Here is a 26,440-nt window from a genome sequence, read left to right as displayed (position 1 = left end):
CAGAATTTTGGAGAGGTAGGGGAGGAGGGAGATGGGTCGGTAGTTAGCTGGGACCGAGGGATCAGCCCCAGGCTTCTTCAATAGGGGCACAAGAACGGCCTCCTTGAAAGAGCCAGGCACCGTACCCGAGGAAAGAGAGGAGTTCAGCAAAGGGAGGATACATTCGGGGAGGGACAAGCAGATGTTACGTAGCATGGAAGGGGGACAACAATCGTCCGGAGAGCCAGACTTGACCCGGGTGGCAAGTTTCGCTAGAGTGGCAGCGTCAAGGATAGGAAAATGTGAGAATAAGGAAGTATTGTGAGGGACGGGAGTGGTGTCAGCGACAGGAAGAGGGGCAGAGATGGAGTCCTTGATCATAACGATTTTATCCACAAAGAAGGAACTGAGGGTGTTGCAGGATTCCTGAGTGGGGGCCTGGGTGGGAAGAGTCCTGGTGTCAGTGGTAAGTTCCCCCATAACTCTAAAAATCTCTTTTGATTTAATAGGTGCGGAGAGAATTCTGTCAGTGATATGTGCAGATTTGGCCGCAATAATAGCTTTCTTGTACTTTTTGAGCGCAATCAAATAGGTATCCCTGCTCGTGGCGCAATAGTCTCTTCTCCACCTGCGCTCGAATTGGCGGAGTTCAAGATGTTGCTGTTTCAAGCTAGAATTGTACCACTTGTGGGAGTGACTGTGCCGGGACCGAGGGAATTTGGTTAAAGGGGCCAAGACATCGCTGGCTGATAACAGCCAGTGGGAAATGTCATTGGCCAGCTTGCCAGTGCTGAGGTCAGGCGTGAGGGGAGGACGCGATTTTGAAAGGAGGTCAAGAAAGCCCTGGGTGTCTACAGCCTTCCATTTTCGCGCCATACCACCCTCTAAGGAAGGGGCCCTAATATGGCCAGTGATGGTGAGAGTGGTCTCGACCAAGAAATGGTCGGACCAGATACAGGGGGTGATCACCGGGTGCGAGAGCTTGATCCCGTGGGTCCAGATGTGGTCAAGAATGTGACCTCCAGTATGTGTGGGGGCATCTATATGTTGTTTTAGGTTAAGGGACGATAAGGTCTCGAAAAGCTCGGTGGCCTGAGGGCCAGCATCCTTATGCTGGAACCAATAATTAAAGTCCCCGAAGATGGCCACACGGGTGGAAGAGGTGGTGAGGTTGGCCAGCTGTTCAGCAAAGGAGGAGGGAAAAAGAGGCATGGGGTGGGGAGGACGATATAATACCACGAGCGAGATGGCACCCTCGTTCGTGCCCAGGTTGATCACAAGATTATCGACTGCTGGGAGGGTGAGCGAGGAGGTGGAGATGAGTTGTAGATTTTTCCGGATTACTGCTGCCACGCCCCCTCCATGACAGCCGTCTGATCTATTGGCGTTCAACATGTAGTAATCAGAGGGCAATGCCGCTAGAATGTCTGGAAGAGAGTCCTCCGATAACCATGTCTCCGAGAGTAGGAGTATATTGGGGGTCTCGGCAGTCAGTAAAAGGAAGACATCAATTTGATGCCTGATAAGGGACCGGGTGTTGAGATAGAATATGCGAATGTGTGACTCTGGAGTAGCTGGTATGTCTGGCCCCAAAAGAGGGGGGTGCTTCCCTCAATTCCCAATGAGGTGATGCCGGCCCAGATGGTAGGGTGAAGGGGGCAGGTGGGAGACTGCAGTGCTTTAAGTGCCGCGGCGGTGTACAATATGGGGGCAGCAGCGTCCCTGGCCCCTGCGCCCGTCTGGGCACGGACGGGCACAGACGGGCGGGACTTAGGCGCGACTTCGGCGCGATGACGGCGCGCCCGCTGCGCCCGTCCGCTGCGCTCCCTGAATGGGGGGACCATTTTATGGGGCCGAGGGCGGGAGGGGCCGAGCGCTGCACCGCTCGCCTACTCCCTCACCCAAGATGGCAACTCACCAGGTCATGACCCAGGCAGCACCTAGCTCGGCTGCAGTGGGCGGGGCCGGGAGGCGGGGCAAGATGTCCGCTTGTGGGAGTGCAGCGCGACCGGACGGGTCCCAGCGCGCACTCAGGAAGTCAAGAGTGGTTTTTAAGCGAGGCGGCGAAAGATACAGTGAGGCGGCTCCAGGGAGACGCTTATCAGATGACGCTTGTTGAGTTTGCTGCTGTGTTTGTTTCTTAGCAAAAAGCTTAACACCCAAACTATTACGGCCAATTCTTATAAGCCTCCGTAGTAACTAACGGGGTTTGTCGTAGTCGAGGATATCGCGCAAAGCAGACACCTGGAAACTCAACGCATCCCCCTTAACATTTTCAAGGATGAGATCGCGGACCATGTAAAACTCTCCCAAGAGTCGCATTCCCAACTCCACAGCCGCCTCCGGCCCGTGTTCATCCTGAACATGCTTAATGACGGAGGGCAGGACAGCCATTGACGGGGTGCCGAAGCACCTAGTATAGACTGCCGCAAAAATCACACCCCAGGTTGTACAGTCATTTACGTCTGGCACGAAGTCTTTCTGAAAACTTATAGTTAGGATCCTGTGCTTTTCCACAGGAGTAGTATTCGGTAATACTGCTTCTAGTTGGTCGAATATTTTGGCAAGCCAAAAAGGCATCTTATCCTTATCCTGGGGATGCTTGCCCATGACCGCATTAACCATGACGGGACTAAGCTTCAGCCCGCCCCATCCAAATGGATGCGCTGCACCACCTGGGAGGTTACGGGTAATATAATGAACCAGACTCCTAATAACGGACACAGCAGAAGCATAAAGGGGTCTTAGCTGCAGAGCTGTTAACTGCCCCGCATTAGGATGCGGGGTATAAGCAGCTAAAACAGGCCAAGTAGCACCTGGGATCGACAATGGCCCTGGTCTGACCGCCGTTATAACGTGTGGGAGGGGGCCATTAAAACAAACGGCATGCTGCCAAGCCGAAATCGGAACTTCCACTGTCCTATATGGAGGGTACGCTGCAGGCACATCAGCTGGGGTATAAGTGTGAAATACACCAGACACAGCATCTACCGCAGGAAACGTGACCCATGAGTAGAACAAATCAAACGGGTACACTGCGTCAGCTGATACAACAAAAACAACTACCTGCCCCTCTAATGAAATCAGGTAATCCTGCAAGTGATTCCGCACAGCCAAGCGACTGTGTGCTGGGATATCAACAGCCATATCGAGACAGTGATAGATAAGTACAATGCAATAGAAAAAGGCACAACTGGGTAGTGATTCAATAGAAAACCGTTTTCAAATATCAAGCTTGAAAAGACCTATGTAACTATAAGGTAGGTTTTATCCGTCGATACGGTCAACCGGAAACAATAGTGAATAGTGAGGGGGGTCGTAGACTGATATAAGCACTAAAGTGTCTCACAATAAGACCACACTCATTGGGCGCCATGTTGCAAGGATCCTGCTCATACACAGAACTGTGCACAGAGACCTAGAACGTCAGTGAATTGTGGTGTACCAGAAACTCACCTCTGTCCCTAGAAAAACACCAACCAGCTAGCATCAGTGACACATTAGCTTATCATCCTATAGCAAAGTAACCAATGATTAATTAGACAACCTAGAACATGCAACTTAGGACCATCTGAGGAAGGGTTGGAAGTGACCACACTCTTTTTTTATACTCTCATACCAGTCCACAACAGGAGTAAATAAGAGACACAGTAAGGTTACAATATTTATTTTAACAACATGATCTCATGTGCAGTATTTTAGCCAACATAAGCAGACATATGATTAAAAATAATATGGTCAGCACGGTTACAATGTCAGAAAATACAAAAGGAGGAATCATATTACAATGATGGTGAAAACAGGTCCTATAGCACCTAGTTTTAACACTCTCCCTATATAGGAACTATGTATTATAAACTACAGAAGGTCTCTTAGGCTTGTTTTGGGGGACCCCATTACCTTTCCGCTCAGTAAGAGTAAATTACATCTGGATCAGCATAGACTCTATGCATCCCTGGAAATGGAAATCTTCCAAGTGTAAGAAATCATGGCTAGTGTGTGATAATAAGGACGCCAGAATCTTACTTGGCTCACAGGTGCCAAAATGTTGTGTTTAGAAAACGTTACCCGAACATGTCGAAAAACAACTAACATGTTTGGTAACCTTGACGGCTTTAGCACTCACTGAGCAGACTAGTGGCACAATGAAAGTCTAGAGATGTCGAAAACAAACCTTTTCTCATGTGTAGACTTTTGAGAAGGCTAACTTACAAAAACAGCTATGCAGTGTGATGTGCAAAAGCAGCAAAAGGTAAAACGGCGTTTAAACTTCTAATAAGCCATGCTAACATAACATGCACGCAAAGCAAGCCCTAGGCCATACAACACCATCTCAGACCTGGAGAAGTATCTATGTTAATACCTAGGGAGGTACCCAGACCGTTGGTTTCCCGAAGAGCTAAAATAACAGAAGTAGGGTTTTCATCATCAGCCCCCTGCTATTAGTCACCCAAGATCATAGTAGTAAGGAGGGGTTGTCAAGGTGGTGGTTTAGAATGTGCCTATTGTTCTAGGAAACAAAAGGCTTCCCTTTTGGACCTGCGCTTTTTGAACAGTGGCGCTTGGTCTGAATCGACTACAGGTTGAAAATCGGTTGGAGCAGATTGTGGCACCGAAGTCAATGTCAGAGTAAGCCTTGGCGCTGCTGTATGAATGGATGTAGCCAATTCCAGTTTAAAAAGTTGTGTTGGTGATGTCAGTCCAATAGGAGACCCAAATTGGCGTGGCATTGGGAAAAACGTGCATTGCACAGGGCATAGATGATAGAAGACTAGAAGGACAAAGGACCGGTCTCAAGAAGCCAGCTAGCACAACAGAATGAACAGCCGGACTCCTAAAAAGGTGCATCATGACATGCATGAAGCCAGATGGATTAGCTCTCAGTGCTGGGCAGTTTGGGTTATTTGCATACTAACTCCAATAGAAGCAGAGGAGGAGGTGGGGGTGGTGGGGGTGGAGGAGATGTTGCTGTATCCATAACTGCCAGGGATGGTGCCGGAAAATGACCGAAACGTCGACCGCATTATCCAACTCCACGTGTATTAATATACATCAAGTGACTTGGTCATTTAGTGAAAATACTGGTCATTTTTCTATGATTCTGTTAGGAGAGGATTTTTACTTATGAAATCGAAGATCAATTAAGTTGTATCTTTTTTATTTGTATGCATTTTTACTCAACTTGAATGTTGAATGTACCCTATAAATTCTTGAAAAATACAAAGATAATATATTTTTCTAAAGATATTCCCGTGTTTGTTGTTCCTTGATTTAATCATTCGTGCATTTATGCCCTATATTTGTGATTAATACACATAGCTTCAAAGAATTTATTGATATTGAATCTTTGAACTTCTGAAAATAAGAACTGTTTGATCTAAACAATATCCCTTGTAGGCATCCTTACTAGAGACTATTACTTTTGCCCAAGCCTCCAAGGGTATATTGGGTTTTCCCACGTTTCTATAAAATATTCTCTATATACTAGCATACCTCAAAAAGAAGCAATGGATGTAGCCACGAGAGTATTAGATTGTAGAGAAAGACCACATTTTGTACCTACAGACTTCATCATCGATCTATTAGAAATAGCGATGAATAAAAACTTTTTTGTTTTCCAAAAACAATTTTTTATACCAGACTAAGGGTGTGGCTATGGGGACAGGTTTTGCCCCGGATATAGCCAATCTCTTTATGGATGAATATGAAACCAGATACATCTATGGTACCGATACCCCTTTCACAGCCAACATTGTGCTGTGGAAGCGGTATATCGATGATGTCATCATGGTCTGGAAAGGTGATTCTGTAACTGTTGATCAATTTTGTGTCTGGCTCATTGAAAGATCCTCAGATATAAAATTCACAATGAATCACAATCCGGATCAAATTGACTTTCTAGATCGGACGATTAAACATGAGGAAGGGAAGCTTCATACTACACTTTATAGAAAGCCCTTAGAACGTAACACTCTGTTGGATTATGCGAGTCATCATCCACGCAACCTGAGAGACAATCTTCCCTATGGACAGTTTCTCAGGTTGCGTAGGAATTGTTCCCACAGAACGTATTTCTTTCAGGAATCTGATGATCTGATTGAGAGATAAAAGAAAAAGAGCATGGTATTGCCACAGGGAGACACTCCTGGAGGTAAATCCTGATAAAAGTATAAAGAGTGAAAGGATTGTTTGTGTCTCTACCTTTAGTGATAGGAGTAACAAGATTAAAAAGAACTGGTCTTTAATAACAGACTATTTGGGAATTAATGACTAATAATGCCACTTTTTGCTTTTAAAAGGGGTTGTAACATAAAGGATCAAGTTGTAAGCTCATTTCTTAAGAATCCGACTCAACCGGATTTGCGGTCACAATTTATGTTGCCTCCTCTGCAGGGTCACTATAAGTGTAGTACGTGTGAGGCCTATAAATTGGCAATCGAACAAAAAGAATTTGTGTATCAGCAAAAAAGGTATACTTTGAAACTTCATACAAATTGTAACTCGACTGATGTTATATATGCATCATCGAGTGCCCTTGCGAGAAGGTATATATGGGCCAAACAAGACAAAAAGTAAAGGTCTGAATATTAAAACATTGCTCGAGGATTCGATGCAAAACACAAGGGGCCCCTTTGGTCGATCATTTTGGAGAAAAGATTCATCCAAATAACAGTTTGAGATGGTGGGTCCTGGAGAAAATTGTACCCAATGCTAGAGGTGGCTCTGTAACTTCAGTAATGAACCTCCGAGAATGCAAATGGATACATCTTCTTGATTCAGTATCTGCGGGACTGAATGAACAAGAGGAAATCTCTAGGCAGATAACACTGCTGAACGCTGGTGGATTATCTGTTTTGATCTGACAAATTAAATATGAGTAGTCTGAAGAAGAAAGATGCAAGACTAATGCTGTGGTGGTCATTTGACCACATAAATATATTGAGTTTGCTCGTGATAGGGAGTATGGCACTTCTGTCTATGAGTACATAAGGTACTGATTTGTTTGTGGACAACTATGATGAAATTGTTTGCGATTTGTTCTTTTGTAATGTAGAAAGGTTATCCTTCCTTATGGTACACACAATCTATTACAGCGTTTTACCAGTTAAAGTCGTTTGTTATGCTTAGGTTGATATAAATTCAATCCTTAGATAAACAAATTAAGGATAATGGTCTTTAAGATGTCAAAAGTCATTTAATATGTTTATGTTGACAATTTTGTTTTTTTAATATACAAATTAATAACAATATTTGCGTTTTTTTTATGTGAGATAGTGACGAATCTCAGAATTGAATTGGCAGCCCTTTAATTCCCCGGAATTTGTACCTGGATTGAATATGAATGAGGTGTTGTAGATTAATGAATAATAAATTTGTCCACTGTTCCCTAAGTCTTTCTACATAAACATAGACATTAAACATTGGTATACCTATGGACGGCACGTTAGAATAACTCAAGCATACCATTTCGCCTCTTCAGCATCTATGGAAATAGAGATATGGACCATGTGATACTATCGGCTGATGGTACAAGAATACATTGTTTATATGACAAGAGAAACCAATCTGAATAGATAATCTGTGGTTTTTATCTTCCCGTAATGTATTTTTGCTGCTCTAAATATTTTAGTTTAATTATTTGATTAGGGGGCTTTAAAATAGTGTTGACACGAACTAGGGCACTCGGAACCCTGACAACTATGCATTTGCAGACATCTCCTACGTCATCAACGTCGTGCGGGAGGAAGTAGAAAGTTAAAGGGAGATTGATTCTGTTTCATACACTTTCTGACAGGCGAGATGGCAGGGACCATTTGAAGGTAAAAATCCTTTAATTGCGAAGTGATTGATAAAGCTTGGACGGCATTCTTAAACGGATGATAGCCTAACGATTGTACGTTGGTCTCAGTTTGTTTCTTTATCTAATAGCTCGAGGCGGCAGCGGTTGCGCCCCGATCGGCTTGATTGACGTTCTGTGGAAATCAAAGTGGGAATATTACATCCGCTTTGGCTTGAGATGGCAGCCTTTGTGCCCCCGGCTGGTTCGTTTGCTCTTGCGCCACGAATTCAGAGTTGGAGTATAACGACATTTTTATGGGTAAGCCAAGTTGGCTCAAATGGCAGAATATTCGCATGTTCATGTAAGAACAGCAGGAAACAAAGGTTAAAAATTACTTTCTTTACCTTTGTCCTCCCTATAGTAAATAGGGTGCCAGATTGATTGTCTGCATTGAATATACGATGTACCCAGGAGGGTCCTATAAGAAGATATAAAGTGTGTTGAGGCTTAGACAACTCTAGAGGTACGTCTTTTTTCTTTTTTAAATTTTTGGAAGACCTTTATTTATAGTAAATCGTACATATAGCCCAACAAAACGCCCGAAGGCTCACAAATACAGTACATAGCAATATGGCAGTGCACGAAGGATCTATTACAGAAGTACTGAGGTCTAATTTCAAATTTTAGTTCTTAAGGATAAACGGTGTCAGGATGTCGTAGGACAGCACATTGGTTCTGGCGTCTAAGGATCAGGAGAGACAAGTATACTATTCACTAATATTACCAGAACCACGACTATCCACAATGAAGAAAAACGTCTAAATAATCAATAATACACACCATTCAATCTACAATAAACGGGGAGTCGATTTACTCTAAAGCCCAGAAGAAAAAGAAAAAAGAATAGAAGGCCCATAGAACAAAAAAGAAATAAACAAAAGCCCCCTCCCACCCCCCACCCTGCACCCCTGCAGCTGGTTACGGCCTCCCCCCCTAGCAGTGTGCCTGTCGCCCCACAAAAAGGAGTCCCGAAATATAGAAAGTAAGAAAAAGGTCCTAATCTACAACTACAATGAAAGTAGTGGGAAGCGGGGAGGAGCCCACCACCAGTCCCCCGGCATCACCCTCCCGTAATTCCGATATTAGCACAAGGTATAAAGTCCGGTGACAAGAAGCATCAATAGCAAACAATTTACAAAGCACGAAATCGGCACATTGCGCAATCAAAGAAATCAGCACGCCACACATCTGTCTCGGTCAGCAACGAAGAAACTGCCAGTCTGTGATAGGAAGCGTTCATCCCTGTCCCGTTTTATCTTTTCCGCCACTGCTTACCAAGGTAACCCAGGAGGGCGTGAACGGTAGTCCAAAAGAGTCAATTCGATTCAACCACTCAACCGTATCATTTACACACAGATCCAGTGATCCCAGGCTGGGCCAAAAGTACACCATCCTCATGATATAGAGCGGAGCCGAGCCAGGGAGGAAAGTCTCAGTGTCAAACCACTTCTGGAGCGGTCCCCGGGTAACGGGGAGCATGGCTTGGGGAGAACACTCCCGTCGCGATTGCAATCCGAAGTTTTCACGTCGTCCCGGGCAAACACCATCTACAGCAAGAGTCGTCTCGGGGCTTGGGGTCTCAAAGCCGTCACTGTCGCATGGGGCAGCCATATAGTCGTGGACCTGCGAGTCAGCCATTTTCGAGCGTCCCAGTGCACACACAATATCATCCACCTTGCTGGTCAGGGTTCGAACAGAGTACACCATATCGTGACGAAGCGAGACAACAGCCGCCAATAGATCGCCATAGCCCTGGTTACTTCCACGCTCCCCTCCGAACATGTCCCCCTGCTCCAGACGTCCACGACCACACTGTAGCCCAGACTCCTCAAGGCTGCACTCCATTGTGCCCTCTGTGGTCTGTGGTAGAGGCACTCCGAGTCGGGCCAGGTTGCGCACAATGAGGCATCAGATCTCTGTATATTGAAGGAGCGGCAGACAGAACCGATATGTGGCCATAAGCATTGTCACTTGTTGAAGGGGCAGAGAATTCGGGAACCTCCCGCCGATAGCGGGACAGTGCGCAAGCAGTTTCTTGGCAGCCAACAGTCAGGGCTCCTGCAATCGTACGATTCCCCCAATCAAATCGCCAGGTACGCTTGGCTCTGTACCTGCAATCCAGCGGGGCGCACGTTTCAAATTCGGCCGTTTCTCGGTAAAAATGTTCCGACCGGATCCCCACAGTCGCTGACGCCCGATGTTGTTCGCTTGGCAGCCGGCCTCGATATCCACTCGAGGCCCCGGTCCCAGGGCTGCTGCGGGCCGCAAACTGCAGTCGGATGTTTCACCCGCTTGCGAGGAAGCGCATGCCTCAGGATTGCACCGCGGGTCGTCGGAACACATCAGCTTCCGCAATGTGCCGCCTTGGTGCAGGATCGCCAGCAGGATAATAACAAAGGAGGAGATGGTCCTCGGAGCCGAGGGACTACGCGTCCGACCCGGGCGCCATCTTGGCTCCTCCCCCTAGAGGTACGTCTTGATGGTCAAATAATTCACTTTGGGTACTGGAGTGCATTTAAATGTGATTGTGAGCCAAGCTAGATATAATGGACGTTTGCTAATTCCTTCACAGGCAGTGATTATTACGCTGTTGAATACAGAGACTGATGTCCTGATTATGCACCCTGTTGTATAATTGGAGTGTTGATACAAATACTGAGAAAGGTGAGTTTTGTACACTCTCCTTGTTTTGTAAGAATACAACAGAATATGCTAAACATGTTTAACTAGGCTACTATGTTTGTTCTTACTTTTGAAGCATAAGGTGAATGAATGATTGATTTCCTTTACGGTTACCAGCATTTGATTTATTGATTATTGAGAACGCTACATCGCATTAAATCGGTGAGCACTGGATCTGTAGTAGAATATAGAAGAGAGTTCTCCCAGGTTAATAGGAACCCTTTTTCTAATATAGATGTGTTTTGGTCCCCCTTTTTTGTATAGTTTGCACACACTTTTATGTAGTCCTGATTAAGACCCCAGATTGACAAATTAAGTTTTTGCGACATAAAGAGGGGTCGAAACGTCGACGTGTCTATTAAAACGTCCTAAGAATAGGACGTGATCTGAAGAACTTGATGTTGTATACTATCACTTTTATATGTATATATTGTAATGTGTTGTGATGTGCATATTTATGTAATGTTTAGACTTATGTTTATAATGTGATGTGATCTATTTGTTATCAATAATATGTTGTCTATATTATGTGTGTGTATACACTATCAAACTTTATTATAAATATTAATTGTTTCAGAAATAATAGAAAGAATCTTCTTTTTTTCTTCTTTCTTTTTTTGTAATTGATTTTTTATGTTCCATTCAACGAGCATGCCACTATAGGGGCCTTGATTTGATAAAAAGTTGTTGTTGCTTTTTTCCACGATTGAAAATAGCAGAACCATTGTTCGTTTACTGTACTAATCCCCAGGTTCTGTGCTTTACTGGGTAACCCCATTGTTAATAATGCTAAATGTATTATAGTCAGGACAGGTTCTGACATGAAATGGCAGTTTGTTCCAACTGGTAGGAGCCAGATAGGAAAAATGTCTTCAGCCCATCAAGATGGTTGAATGCTGGGGACTGACAGTAGTTCCTTCTCACTGGAACGCAAGTTCCTAGCAGGGTAATATCAATTGAGCCTATGACAGATACTCGGGATCCTTGCCCAGCTGGGCTTTATGGGTTAGGCAGCACATTTTGAATATTATACTGTTCTTTACTGGCAGCCAGCCAGCCTCTTAGGACCTTCTTCGGAGCGAGCGAGTGAATTTGGACTGACACTCCTTGATGGCCTTACGGTGAATCTGTTGACAGAGGACGAACTTAGGCACCACAGACAGTTGTGTGGGTATGTGTTGTCAACAAGACTTTAAGCCTGAATATTTAGGTGGTGACATTGTCCCTACTGCACCAAATAATAAATATTTTTCAAGTCAAATTTAACTTTATTGCATAAAACGTATACAAAAATACGTGATGAAATGTTTTAAGTAGTGGTTTTAAAATATTTATCTCAAAGGGACAAAGACATTAGCATTCGTTTGAAACTAACAATAGTACTCATAAGCAATATAATAAGTAATCACATAAACTACGGTTTTCAGCCAATTAAAAGCTTAGCAGCTCATAGCCACTTCTACTATTTAGCGCACTCTTGAGGAAATTTAGAGTTGCAAAGCACAGGTCTGTTGAAACGAATTTTTCTAAGTACTCCATTGCAGACAGATAAGAGGTCATTCCTGCCTGATGCAATACGGGTACTAGGAAGGCAACTCTTGGACCTGAATATAAAGGACAAAATAAGGTAAAGTGATGTACTCTGTAATGAAACATTGTTACAATGGCAAGGTGGTAATACATTATTCCATGGACATGGTGTTAGAAAAGCTAATTTTAAATAAGATTTAGTCAAAAACATGTCAACAAGCGGTGAACTGTATTATCAAGCCAGATCAAGGAAGGTTCGAAATTAGTGCCGGTTGATACTTGGGCATACAACTCAACGGACTTCATTTTAAACACGCTCCGTAATCTCTCGTTCCTACAAAATTCTTCATGGCGTGATTTCACAAAGACATTTGCATCGGCCTTAATGTCTCTGGGATATGTGAACAATATCATTAAGTCCCAATTTCAGAACACCAGATTTAATATACGCCAACCACAGGATTTTGTTATTATTTTGAAAGGCTAAGCAGTCAGAGCTGTCAGCTGCACTCTCTTAGCAGCTCAGCCTCAAAATTCAGCCGGCATTTGATCCACAAGAGTGAGGAAATTTGTATTTGGTCCTCTATAAAAGGGATGCTCAGCTCTTCGTGGCAAATAAAATGTGCAATGTTTTTATGCACTGCCATCAATTTCCGTGAAAAAATATTTTCAATAGGCTGCAGTTTATCTGCATTTTGAAAACCCCACACACCAGTCTCAGACAGCAGCCGAAATACATTTTGATTTAAACAAGGCAATCATCTTAGGCAGGGGTTTATGATTTAAAGTCCTTGAAAAATGGAAGAAAGCTGCCGTATTTCTGCTCATTTGTAAGGATTTCGTTTGAATTGGGCCCTCCATTTTATAGCGGAACTAAAAGTAACAAAAAATTATTTGTCTTTTTAATTGAGGGGCCCCCATGTCATGGTATAAAATTGCCAAAATTTTAAGTCCCGCCTTTCCGTATACTCCAGCTTGTGGAGGCTATTTGGTGTGTGAGCAATCAGTATAGCAACATCTGCATAAAGTATGGAGAGAGAGCACTTACCTATCTAAGGCAGGTCCACCTTAGCTTGTGCAAGGTGTTCAGTTATGTCATTGATATATCTTACTCTTCATAGAGACGATATTTGGGAGGTTAATTCCCCTTGTGGTCCATAGCATACTGCCACTTTCAGATCATAGTGTAGCTGTTTTACTTAAGTAAGGAGATCAGGTTCGACCTCCATGAGCTGGGTGTGGTGGCTCAGTGGACTAAAGCAGCCTCTGCAGGGGCCTGTGTTCGACCTCATGGTCACAGGTTCAAATCCCAGCTAGTCCACTCAGCCTTTCATCCATCTGAGGTCGATAAAATGAGTACCATTGAGTTGGGTAACAATAAACCTGTTATTCAGCATCAGGACACCTATGGGTAATCATGCGCTTTACAAATACACCTATGTTATATTCTGCATTAGCTGCAAAGTGTGGTCTTATTGACCAAATCGAATGCACTTGATATCTATAAAAGTCATACGGGTGCCCCCTTATTGCTATTACATATTTGCTAGTAATAAGGTCAAGTATAATCATTGCTCTGCAGTGCCTATTCCCGGTCTAAACCCAAACTGTATGTGGGTTAAGATCCTATTTTTATTAGCTCACGTTTCAAGGGGGGCCAGTATTATCCTCCCCAAGATTTTTGCAGTATCATCAATCAGAGATATTGCCCTATAAAAGGCCAGGTCTGATTTATCTCCTTTATTGAAAATAGGAACTAAGATGACTGAGCGCCACAACTCAGGTATGTGGCTTTCTACTACGCACCTTAAAAACGTTGGGTCAGACCAGACCCTAGAGGAATATGTTTGATATAAAGACATCAACTGCCACCCCAGCAGATCCAGAGGCTTTCCCTGGGGTTGAGCGGTTTATCGCCAAGACTACCTCACCCAATTTGATAGGCCTGTGTGACTTTCGGTTCAACAAGTCCGGGTAGGTCAACAGTATGAAATCTCCCTTCCTGATTATGCTGAAAAGCTCCTGGAAAGTAGGATACCCACTTAACTTCGGGAATCGGAGCTTCATCCATGGGGGGGTGTCAGAATCTGAGAGAAAAGGGTGATTTACTCCCTCCCAGAACTTCATGCAGGGGCTGTCAGGCCTTCTCAAGCCTTTGTTCTGATTTCCTTTTTCCTAGCCACCACAATATTACTATATTCCCCTTTCGCTCTACGAACAGCCATGGTGCATCGTGGGGTCGATTTTAATCCAAGCTTTAAATGCTTGCGGGCAGCAGTACATGTAGTATTAAACCAACGTTGGTCTATTGGTCTATTGACCTTCATGCCCTCAGATATTACCCCCCATAAAAGATTACAATTTCTCAATACGGTTGGAGAAGGATTGTCTGTCAAACATGCCATTAGGAATTCCTGAACTACTTTTTGTGTAAAGCACATTGGGTCGTTTTTTTCCCACCTGACCCTCATTCCTTTATTTTTATTAAAAGCCTGTTAACTCCCTTTTTCTCCAGAGATTTTCATGGAAATTAAATCTAGGGAGAAATATACAGGGTTGTGATCACTAAGGCAGTTAGAAATAGTTTTAGGTTCAGAAACAAGGGGGACTGCTGATGCTGGAATTAGTATTTTTTTTACACTTTATCATATGTTTTTTGTATATGATTTATGTTTTTTCGACAAATATGCCAAATAAAGTTAATCATGATTTGACAAAATATTTTTGTTTGTTAAAGAGAATCTCCTCATAAGGAGAGTGAAGCTCTAAATCACATCAAACGGTACGGAAAAACAGAACTGATACTGTAACGCCGATCCTGGTGCTATATGGCTCCGCTGAAATAATTATGGCTCCAAATCTGATGTCATGACGGAGTCACCACCATCTACTATTGCCGGAGAACTGTTAAAGACGTTTTAAGATGAATTATTAAGCCTGGAATATATAAAGGTGGAAATCTGCAGTAAATGTATCCATCAGATTAACTCCTTTCTGGGACTATGCCGAATGTTTTCTTCTTATACCTCCGACAAAGGCTGCTTATTTTACAAACCCTCATTTTTTGGTTTTCTTAGTACTGACCATAAGAAAATATTGTCTTGCAATGGTGCTTAACCAATTTAATTAACTGCTGAAATACCAATATCTTAATGGCATATCATCAGTGTCGTTATTCAGCCCTCCAGTATTAGCTAAAACCCTATTTTCTTGAATTCACTCATATCTGACAGAAACACATCAAATACTAGAGGGGCCAATAGCCATCTTGACTGTTACCCTCCCCCGCTCCCTTGTAAAGATAGATATTTTTGTGGTCTGTCAAGTCTGTTTTTGGTATCAAAAGTGACTCCATCCATTTATAATATTGATAAAGTATAGATAATTTCCTCTGCTACTCGAATTTATTTTCGCGAAGTGTCCTATTTGACGTACAAAAGACTGAATTCACATCTATGAAGGCGCTATATAGAGGAGGCTGTCCCATTCTTGGGCTTTGGCAATCCAGTTTCCAAACTAAAAATATTTTACACGTGGCTGGTCCCCTATGGAATGATTTAAACCTGGAGAATTGCCACATAGGGGGAAATCCCAAAAGTACATTTTGTGAAGCTGGAGTTCTAATATAAAGCTGCGGCTATCCTATGTTTTCAAGGGTGCTCTTGGGATTTCTTTTTAGTACAATAAAAGTCAGAAAACTAAAACCGACTCAAGTAGATTTAAGGTTTTCTAACCTAGCATTCGGAATCTTGCCCTAGCTTGTTAGCTTATATGAGTCAATGCCACTAAGAATTCTGGGATGCATGGTTGTGAGAGGGAGGTAATTGGCTGGTGAAATGTACAGCCAGTCCATGGCACTTGTCCATACTCTTGAAAGAAAGTGCAGACAGAGACAGGTGCACATTTGGGACTTTTCCAATTAAAGTTTAACTTGGCAAAATTGTTTGGGAATAAAAGGTCCAAGCATCCACACTTTTTTTTTCTTTTTTTACTAGAAAGGGCATGTACTTACTTAATCACATATCAAAATGTAACTATTTTTGTTTTATGTGAATTTACTGATTCAATATGAACATGGTCACTTCTCTGCCCCATACATCCATTGTCACCCTTGTATACATACAATAAATCAGTGGTTGTCATTCCAGTTTTAATAAGACTTTAATTTTATTGAACATACAAAATACATCACATACACATTATTACAAATACTTTACAATAAAAAAGAAATTTCTAAAAAAATTATTTGTCAGTTTTCTTGGAATTATTAAGTATAGTGTACAGTGAGGGAAAAGTACAGTATGTGCAATTGTGAAGGTCATTCTCCAAGTACAAAAATATTACTCATGGAATCACTTCATAAAGCAAGTTACAGTATCCTGATAAACATGTACACAATGAACTAACCAGTCAGAGTTAACATGCAGATTGCTAAATTAAGGTGAAGCATAAAATAAAGAGAGTTCATGTCCACAGGCAGACCTGATCCAAATTGCTCAAGTGCTTAGCTTATATACAGGAAATTCTCTCTTGGTTCTAAAAGCATATTACCCGTACTTTTGCTACATAATAAAAAATCCAAGAGCCCAAAAACGCCACATCGAATGGATAGTTTACTACATTGATAACATTTAGAAGGTAATCATCTAGCTAGTAGTAGGTTCATTTTTAGATACCAATCGTGTTCCTTGAATTGTAATGGAATCCTGGATCCAAGTGTTTAATACAAGAGATATTTTGTGCAGAAGAGGTTGAGTCTTGAACATTGAGAGAAATGCTAACTAATGTCTTGAACATACACACATATTTATATTTAAATTTGAGATGCATGTTACAAAAAAGAGGATTGCGAACAGAACAAGGGCTGGTATAAAAAACACTTTTAGATCTAAGTTTCACGATAAGTGTTAAATACACTTTACAGGGCACTATCTGCTTTGTGGTAAAAGATCTGGGAGTCAGAAATACTTAGCAACGGGTTAAATAGAAAAGCTGATAGAACAAAATAATCCAGTTATATATATATAAAGATTCCAAAAGCACTGACTGTTTAAACATCTTAAGCGTTTTAAATGATTATTTCAGAGGCACATAATTGTGACAGATTTTGCTGAATGTTAAAAAGCATTGCATTTTCAGATGAAGTGTTGATTTTCTATGCCTTAATATACTAGACAACCCAAACAGGTCACTTTATTGTCTTTTTTTATTCAAAAAGATAAACGACTCAAGAACAGCAGTTATGGATGATTGTGGCAGTGTAGAATTTTAGTACTGTATACTATGTTCAATTAATAAGCATTTCCTTCATTTACAGTGTGTTCTCTCTATTTTTCCTTGGAGGTTTGCTGGATCTAACATTTCCTGTCAACTTCAGTTTTAAACAGATTGCCTACACCAAGGTAGTTATTCCCCATTTGCTAACTAATGTAGAGAGATACACATGTAGCATTTTAAATATCTGTGAGCGTGTTCTGTTCTTAGCTTTTAAATCTGGTAACTGTTTGTATTTCCCAAGGTTAGGAAATACAGTGCATCTGATTTCACCTGACCTCAGTAAAACTCAAATTTCGATTACATGCATCGTGAAGTGAAACAAATAAAACTATGATACCGCAACACCTCTGCTCTCATATCAGGAGTTGTACCTCTAGAAAACAAACAAAATGCGATAGGACTCGCTTTCCAAATATTACCTGAAGAACAGCCAGATTTTGCTTAGAACACTCATATAATCCACCTTACAGCCTTTCACACATGAAGTTGTGTGTGCAAGAAAGATGTTTTCAAAGCAAATGTGACAAACCAGTACAGCTTTCAAGCAGTTTGGCCCGTTGGACAATATCTGAGAAATGGTTACATACACCTGAGTCAAGCAGAAAGTACAATTCCATTTACAATAAAACTTGCATCTGAAACACACTTTGAGACACATTTCTCTGGCAGTAAAAGTGGTACTGATGCACATAATGCTCTGAGATAACTTTCAGCAGCTAAAAATCTTCTGTTTCTCGGTGAATATCACATATCCACTCCTCGCCTGCTTGGTGATTCGACTCCAGGAAAGAAAATCTGAGCTTGAATGACTGGTGTGAGCAATCTTGGCAAATGCTATCACCCTTAGCACAGTGGTGTTCAGCATTATTTTTTTTTTTTTTAGTTGAGACAAATTAATGGAACTGAAATATTCTTAATTTTACTCTGCCACAAAGGAAATTGTTAAGAGTAATGTTTATGCCTGGATGTTTGAAAAGTTAGAAACCGATATAATTTACAACATATTAATCCAAATGAAGCCTTTAGAATTTTCTGGTAGGCAATAATGTGCAGATTTATATCTCCGGTTGCATTTTACAATGCACAAAAACAATCACAGGCAGAGGAATTCAAGAGCAGATTAAGAATATTAATGTGAATGCTGTATTTAAAGAAATATTCCCTAGTGCACTAGAAAAGGCAACGGATATATATAACAAAATAAATGGTGGGGTATTTCCCTATTGTTTCTGAGAGATTAAGGCATATAGTTACGCAATCTCCGAAATTACCCATTTTCAAGATAGATATAGTTGAACAGCTAGCATAAATACGTAACATGTTCAACAGTGGGATTTAATCTAAAAAGCACCCACTAATAATATTTTTAGAAGATAGCAGGAGTGCTTTATATACTTATGTTGGCAACTTGAATTTCTAGGACATAACGTTATGAGATGTTAATTTTAATTCAATTGATTGACTGATTACTGAAAAAGTCCAGGTCTCCTATCAGTATTGCATCAACCAGAGCTTTGAAGCTGGTTATGCCAAGACTTTTCTATCATGTCCAATTGGTAGACTATGTCTTCCAAAAGGATATAAGATGTTAAAGAAAAGAGGACTTTGCCTACACACCATCTATATCCTCAAACAATACACACTCAAAACAATTAACGCCCAATCAAAATGTACATAATGCAATAACAAAAGGCCACGTGGGGCCAGTCATGCCATTACCCAATTTAGCTGGCATACACACTGGCTTTTAAGGAAAGATACACATGACGAGTTATAAGGATGAAATATCAAACAAACAAGCTGTTTCTTTTAGCGTATATAAATCATGTGTCCTTCACAAGATGACTGTTATAACTATAAACTTAAAAGCAATACTTCAAATAAAACTAACATAAAAATGACTACGCCATTGCAGCTTCCCATATCTGAACTGTATATTCTTTGTCTTCATGTTATAAAAGGATATGTATTATTCTATGTTAATGAATTTTGAAATTGTATTTTTATAAACCGTTCCCATACAATATAACCCACTTAAAAACACCTATGAATAAAATACTTCAACAGGATTGAGAAATAGTAGAAAAATATTTCTCCCAAATATTCAAATAGCGAAATGGAGAGGCTTCCTTCAAGACAATAAAAGTTGTGCTGCAAACGACATATATTGTACTGTTCCATTCCTACAAAAACTGCAATAGGCTTTAAGATTTCCTTAATTTCCTTTTTTCGTACTCCTTACATTTAGCACAAAATATATTTTACGCGCATGAAGAATAAAACAACTCTATATAATTTCTGACCTTACTAACCTTTAACTTTTACTGAAGGAGCCAGACGAAAATGTGTGATTAGCAAGTAAAGCTTGCAAGTGTCCACTTTTTTGTACTCTGCCTTTCGATTATGTTCTGGCTACTCTAATTTTGTATGGATCCTGCCAAACAAATTAGAACCTTCAGTCCTCTAAAGGATATTTTTCTGGAATATAGTAATTTAGCCATATGAGACTTAAAGCAGTACTGTGACATTTATCTAAAATGTTTATCTCTATTAAGAAGTAATTTCAAGTGAAACATGTATACTAATCAAAATATTAGGAACAGTTTTATAATGAACAGTAAATCTACTTTTCATTAGAATAACAGGTTAATTTAATGATAACAAAAATAATCTCTGTAGGTGATGCAGTTTCAAACTGAATCCTTCCACCATGCATTTTTAGGCACAGAAATTAAAAGGGTTATTTTTCAGGCCACATACAATAATTATTGATGCATAATCAAACCACAGTTATAAGCTTCTTGATACGATCAATAAGTCTGCAATTCGTGTAAGAGTCCCCAAAAAACAAAAATCATATTTGTTTGTAGGTATTAATTTTTCTTGTTGGGCGTTATCATGGTGCATCAAAATGTAAATAAAATATCAAATTAAATATGGCTTCCGCCACAATTACTTTTTAGATTTTGTCGTAATTTTTTTTACTACATCACAAATATTTTTGCTGAACTCTCTCAATTTACTTGCTGTCTATTTTACCCAGTACTATCTTTACTGAAAATAAACTCAAGATCATTTTTATTCTATCAGCAGGTATAATGGCACATGTTTGTGGGTTTCTTAACAGTTTTTTTCTTAACTGTCTTTAGTCAGGCAGCTAGTTCTTATGTTTAGTACTCGCACATTGCTTTGGTTCTTCAGCACATTAAAGAGATGTATGTTTATTTCAAAATTAATATTTGTTGTTCTGTAGTACTAATGTGTTAACTTATTCCAGGTTGAGCATGAGAAATGTCTTTCATTTCTCATAGTTTCGACTTTTTGTAATTACTTTCTTAGTTAGACTGCCATCCATTGCGTGACATTCCCCTTGAAATAGGAAGTTGCCCCATAGGAGGAAAGGAAGTGCAGTTCTATAAAGGCAAAAAGGTGCAAGTAAAAGGTTGCATTTACTTTCACTTTCCATAAACAGGAAAATGCATAATTTCTCTGTGCACATTTGCTAATATAATCAGTCTCAGGACCTCCAGTTTCCAGGACTTAAGTTTGTTCACAAAAATCAGAAAAAGTTGAAGCAAGAGAATGTTTGCAAAAATGTTAAAACAAAGATTCTTAGGTAGAGTTTTCAATTTCAAAATGAAAAAGTTAAAAGGTAAAGAACAAAATGTTATTACTGTAAAAAAAAGTATGTCCCTTTTTAGAATGCAACAGTGGTCTTTTAAAACAGGGTCAAATTGTGTCCTGGGGTACCAAAACATTTTTGGTTGATTGTGCTACATGCTCTAAAAAAATAATAGTTTAAGATTCAAGTTAATTCAGGAAGCCTTATTTACCTACTCTCCCTACCTAAAACGCAACTAGAATTACCGCAATCAGGGGATACAACGTCCTTCAAAATCAACTAGATTACTTATTTTTTGCATTTGTACACTGTAATGAATGACAGCTTTTCAAATGCCTGTTTCTATAAAGCAGTACTACAGTAAAACAGGTTATTTTGTACACACCAAAGGTATTGAGCATACTCTTCTGAAACTCCAATTCCCTAGTTTCAAATGTGTTAAAATTATAACTTTATATGACTAACTACCTGCAGAGCATGGATAGGAATGGAAACATATTACAGATTGTTATAAAGAGTTATAGTCTAAGAACTATGTTTATATTTTTAACAGGATTTGCTGAAGACTGGCAAGTTAAAATCAGTGTTGCAATACACATCACATATTAAAGTTTCAAAATGCGAGCATGATATTACTGACCATGAACTTCTATGTAAACATTGAGAAATACCACATACTATGGTAAATATGTTTGCAGTTTATACCTAGTGAGGAAAGAGTTGACATTCTAACAACAGTATGGAAGAATCACACAATTCAAGCATACAATAAATGTCAAAGAACTACATCCTTGCTGAAGTATGAGGCACTCTCAAATTATTCAGTCCAGCGGCGACTGGTCTATTCATGGAGTTCAACTATTCTCCACTTTTCTTTGTAGCACTGCTTTGACAGCAACTGGAAGTACAACATGAAGTAAGAATATTGATTCCAAAACTATTCCACAGAATGCAAGTTCCATTCTAGCGCTTGATGACCACTTGTTCGTAAGCACTAGCCCCGACTCTGAAACAAGAGTTAAAAATAATGGAATCAGTGTGCCTTGACAATGATGACATAACAAATACTTGTACACAGCAAACTGTTTTTGTTAGGGATACCCTAAATGGAAAAAAGTATATCACTTGAATATATTGTAGTCTTTTCATGAATGAGTCTATTTTGCTTTATACATTTTTCTTACCTGTAAATTTTGTAACAAGTGCAGTTCTTGCTCATCACATTCCTTATTTTCTGTAAGTTCTGGCACAATCCTGAAGACAGGCAACCCTGTACACCCTATTTATATTTTTTGACCCTGCATTCATGTGCAGCATAACAAATGTTACTTACCCAGTAAGCATCTGTTTGTGGCAGGTAGTGCTGTAGATTCACATGCTCTACACACTCCTGCACTTAGTGTTGGGCTTGGAAGTGTGCAACTTATTTTTCTTCGAAAACGTCTTTAGAGTGATGAGGAACACTTACTTCTCCAGTGACTGATAATACGCAGGGGCATCAGCCCCATTGTTAGATTGTTTTCCGCAGTGCGGTTGAGGATGAAGATAGCGCATACAAATAAAAGGTAGAGAACCATGCAAAAGGAGAAAGAGAAAGAACCATCTGCAACAACTAGAGGCTTTTGGGGGACAGGGTGGGCCCATGTGAAACTACATCACTATATACCACAAACAGATGCTTGCCGTGTAAAACATTCAGTTTGTGGCATGTGTAGCTGTAGATAAACTTCCTCTGCATAGACTGTAAAGCAGCACTTCCCTTAGAAGGGGCTAGCCAGAGGATGTTGTAGAGGACTGAAACAGAGTTCATAGCAAAGCTTGGCCAACCTCTGCTTGTTGACCCGCAAAGACGTCCACACAGTAGTGGCTGGTGAACATGTGCAGAAGTATACCAAGTAGCTGCTTTAGATATGTTAGCTATATGGATGTTTCCAAGGAAGGGCATAGAGGCCCCCTTTTTGCAAGGCGAGTTTAGTCTGTGGGGGCATTCAGTTGCCTTTTGGCTTTGGTATAGCAAGTTTGAATACACTTGACAAGCTATCAAGCGACGCCCCCCTTTAGACAGGGTATGGCATCTGTTTAGTTGGCGAAAGCGACTAAGTGTTGCTGAGTTTTACAAAAGGGCTGCCAATGTAGTACAGGAGGGCACGTTTGACATCCAGAGTATGTAGGGCCCTTCTGCAACTGAGCCTGACTGTGGGAAGAAAACTTGTAGCTGTATAGTTTGGTTAACATGGAAGAGGGATATCACCTTTGGCAGAAACTTTGGGTTTGTCCTAAGGATGACTGTCATTATGAGCCTGGAAGAAAGGCTCCTCCAGAGTAAAAGTTTGGAGCTCGCCGACATGTCTTTAAGATGTGATAGCAACAATGAAGGCAACCTTCCAAGACAGTATCTGCAGAGGGCACAAGTGGAGAGTTCAAAAGAAGGGTCCATGAGACAAGTATGTCCTATATTGAGGTTCCAGATAGGGTCCGGAGGTACCCATGCGGGATAACCCCTTTGAGCCCTTCCATGAAAGCTTTGATGACTGGGATTCTAAACAAGATAGAGCGCACTCTATTATGTAAGTAAGCTGTGACTGCAGCCAGATGAAGACATATGGGAGTCTTAACGAGGCCTGAAGTCTGATGATGAAGAAGACAGCAGTCTATATTTTGGACTGCTGGTTCTAGAGGATCTATATGCTTGGAAGGTAGTAGTGGACAAATCCTTTTTAATTAGCTGCATAGTAGGCCTGTGTGATGGGTTTACTTGCCTCTTTAAGGATAGACATACATTCTGCAGGCAGATTAAGGTAGCCACATTCTAAGACCTCAGGATATTGCAAGATTGACCTACCTGGAGTTTGAAAGCCTGATGATGCCTTGGTTCTGTATGAGAAGGTCTGGTTGGTTTGGCAGTTTCTAGTGGAGGGTTCATGTACACGGGTTGTCTGGGCCACGTGGGAGCCACCAGGATGAGGGTAAGGCACATTTGGTGAGGCTTCCAAACCACCTACAAAAGGAATGGGAAAGGCAGAAAAGCGCAGGCAAATATACCATACCAGTTCATCCATTGTGCATTGCCCATGGGCTGTCGACATGGAACCCTGGAGTCGAAGCGTTGGTATTTTGAGCGGTTGCGAAGAGATTTAAGTGGGGAAAACCCCAACAATAGAAGTATGAGAGTAGGACTGGAGGGTGGAGTTCCCACTCCTGGACTTGCTGCTGCATCCTGCTTAGCAGGTTGGCAAAGTCGATATCCACTTCCAGTAGGTACTACGCAAGCAGACGTATCCTGTGGTGAAGTGCCCAATGCCAAATGTTCTGCGCTAGTGTTGACAGCTGTGGAGAGTGTGTGCCTCCCTGTTTCTTAAGGTAACACATGGGTGTCATGTTGTCTGTCTTGATGAGTACCAACTTGCGTTGTTTTTGATGGAAGAAGGGTTTAAGTGTAAGCTGGATGGCCAGCAGCTTAAAGTAACAATCTTGCATGAGCGATCATGACAAAGCAAAAGGCTTCATAACAAGGAGGCGCATTACTGTTCAGACCGTTAAGTGCCAATCTGGCTAACAAAGTGGCTGTAACAGTTGGAAATATTGGGCCCGCGCTTGGCTGTGTTAAGCTTTTCCAGTGACTCTGTTGAGAACTGCCCCACTAAGGGTTGGACTTGCAGGGGTTGAAAGTGGGACTTGACTGTAGTGATAGTGAAGCCTAAATTATGTAGGATCTGCTTTCATCATTACCCCCCATTTTTTGCTGGTGTTATGCTGTTTTCTGACTAGTCTGACTTGGATCCTGCTAATCATTACCCCAGTCACTGTGCTCTTTCCCTAAATTTGACATTGGTAAGTACTTTGGTACCTCCATAATAGGCTACTGGTGTACCCTTGTAAGTCTCTACTATGTGGTACTAAGGTACCCAGCGCATAGGTACACCAGGGGTCTTCCATGGGCTGCAGCATGTATTATGCTACCCGGGAGAGACCATTCAAACTGCAACTACAGGCCTACCATTGCAGCCTGTGTGAGTGGGTGCTTGCAACCGTCATCACAGATATGAGGTTCCTTATATCTGAGGTCACTACACTTAAAACCTAGGATACACCTGCATAAGCAGGACACCCCTACAAACCCTGGAGTTGATTCTCCTGGCTTTGTAAGTGCGGTCAGCCATTTAATACATATAGTGGACATCAGGTCAATTAAGAAATATCTAACTATATATTGGCTACACTGAAACTGGTTTGGTATCAAACATGTTGGAATCCTACCCCATTACCGATTCCAGTGTTGGCTCTAGGATCACATGTACTGGGGGGGGGGGGGGTCTCGTAGAGTGCCCCCCTATAATCCCGGTACCAGCCTTTGACGGCCTTACAGCAAGCTAGTGCTGCTGCCGACTACACATTTCTGCCCTCCTGCTGCTGAGCTGAGCTGAGCTCAAGCATGGGAAGGCAGAACAACAGGTTTCCTGCCACAGGGAGGTGTGACAACCTCCCAGGCAGGACTTAGTGTATTGGGCTGGGGGCGCTTCCCAGTGCGACCAGACTGCTTTGAAGGGCACAGTTGGTGCCCTTTTGCAGTCTGAGCCAGTTCAGGAAGCCCTTGGCCCCTGCTTTGGTGCAAAACTGGACAAAGGATAGCCCTTCATCTGGGAGGGATCCTTGAATCGTCCCAACACTTTCCCTAGGGTACTGAAGGGGTTACCAGCGGGTAGCACTTCAGAATCAACGTGGGACAAGATTCAACCTCGAAACCACTTCAACTTCAACCATCAGGGCACCTTGGACTTCACCTGGAACCAAGACTGCACCAGGTAAGACTCCTGCTACTCCTGGTATCGCTGTTCTGCAAGTCGTCTTCGTCACCTGTGTCTGTGCTTTATCCAGGTTATTCTCCAGGCCCGAGGGCATCAAGGACACCCGAAGTAATCTCCCTTGGAGTGAAGGAGTCACTCCCCTGCATCTGCAGGCACCACAACAAAGCTGGCCTCCGGACTCCGAAAGGCTCAGCAACACAGGTGGTGGCTCTGCAACTCCCTCGAGGCCTTACCTGTCCTCTCAGCAAGTTTGAGGGCAGTATCCCTCCTCAGAATCGCTGGAACACAACCCCAGTGCACCGCATCGACTTGCCGTTGCCATGACTTGTTGGCTCTGTCCTCCTGAGATCTTCAGGCTACAAGAAGCTCCAGCTTACATCAACTCTTCCTGCCAAGATCTTCGTCCTCACCACATCCTCTGCACCGTGGGTCTGCATCTTTGATGAGCTGCTTGAGGTCCTCCTGCAACTCCTGTGCCTTAGGCCTGTGGGTCCTCTTGAGGGTCTTCTTTGGCTTCAATGGGCTCCCTGTTGCTCTGGGCCTGCTCCGACATTCCTGCACTTGGTGAGTCCCTTGGACCTTGCTGGTCCCAACGCTGCACCTTTTTAGTTTACCACGTCTGTTGCTGCTGCCAAGGCTTGATGGTGCTCCCACCAGACACCGACCCCCTGGTTCTTGACTTCCGACGTGGGACAGCTCGTGATC

At 41.9% G+C, this 26,440-nt stretch overlaps 1 protein-coding gene across 1 annotated transcript in view; it reads right to left on the bottom strand.

The window, feature by feature from the left end:
- Nucleotides 1-16,173: 16,173 nt before the first annotated feature.
- Nucleotides 16,174-26,440, bottom strand: part of EEIG2 (EEIG family member 2) — a 501,852-nt gene continuing 491,585 nt past the window's right edge. The window contains exon 11 of the mRNA XM_086953895.1: nt 16,174-21,936. Within this exon, the coding sequence (XP_086810021.1) occupies nt 21,894-21,936 (43 nt within the window). The 3' untranslated portion in view covers nt 16,174-21,893. The remainder of the gene's footprint in view (nt 21,937-26,440) is intronic.

This window comes from Lissotriton vulgaris, chromosome 1_1 (assembly GCF_964263255.1).
Source record: "Lissotriton vulgaris chromosome 1_1, aLisVul1.2, whole genome shotgun sequence".
Taxonomy (NCBI): Eukaryota; Metazoa; Chordata; class Amphibia; order Caudata; family Salamandridae; genus Lissotriton; species Lissotriton vulgaris.
Note: the sequence above shows the minus strand (reverse complement) of the source record. Positions and strands in the feature narration are given on the sequence as shown.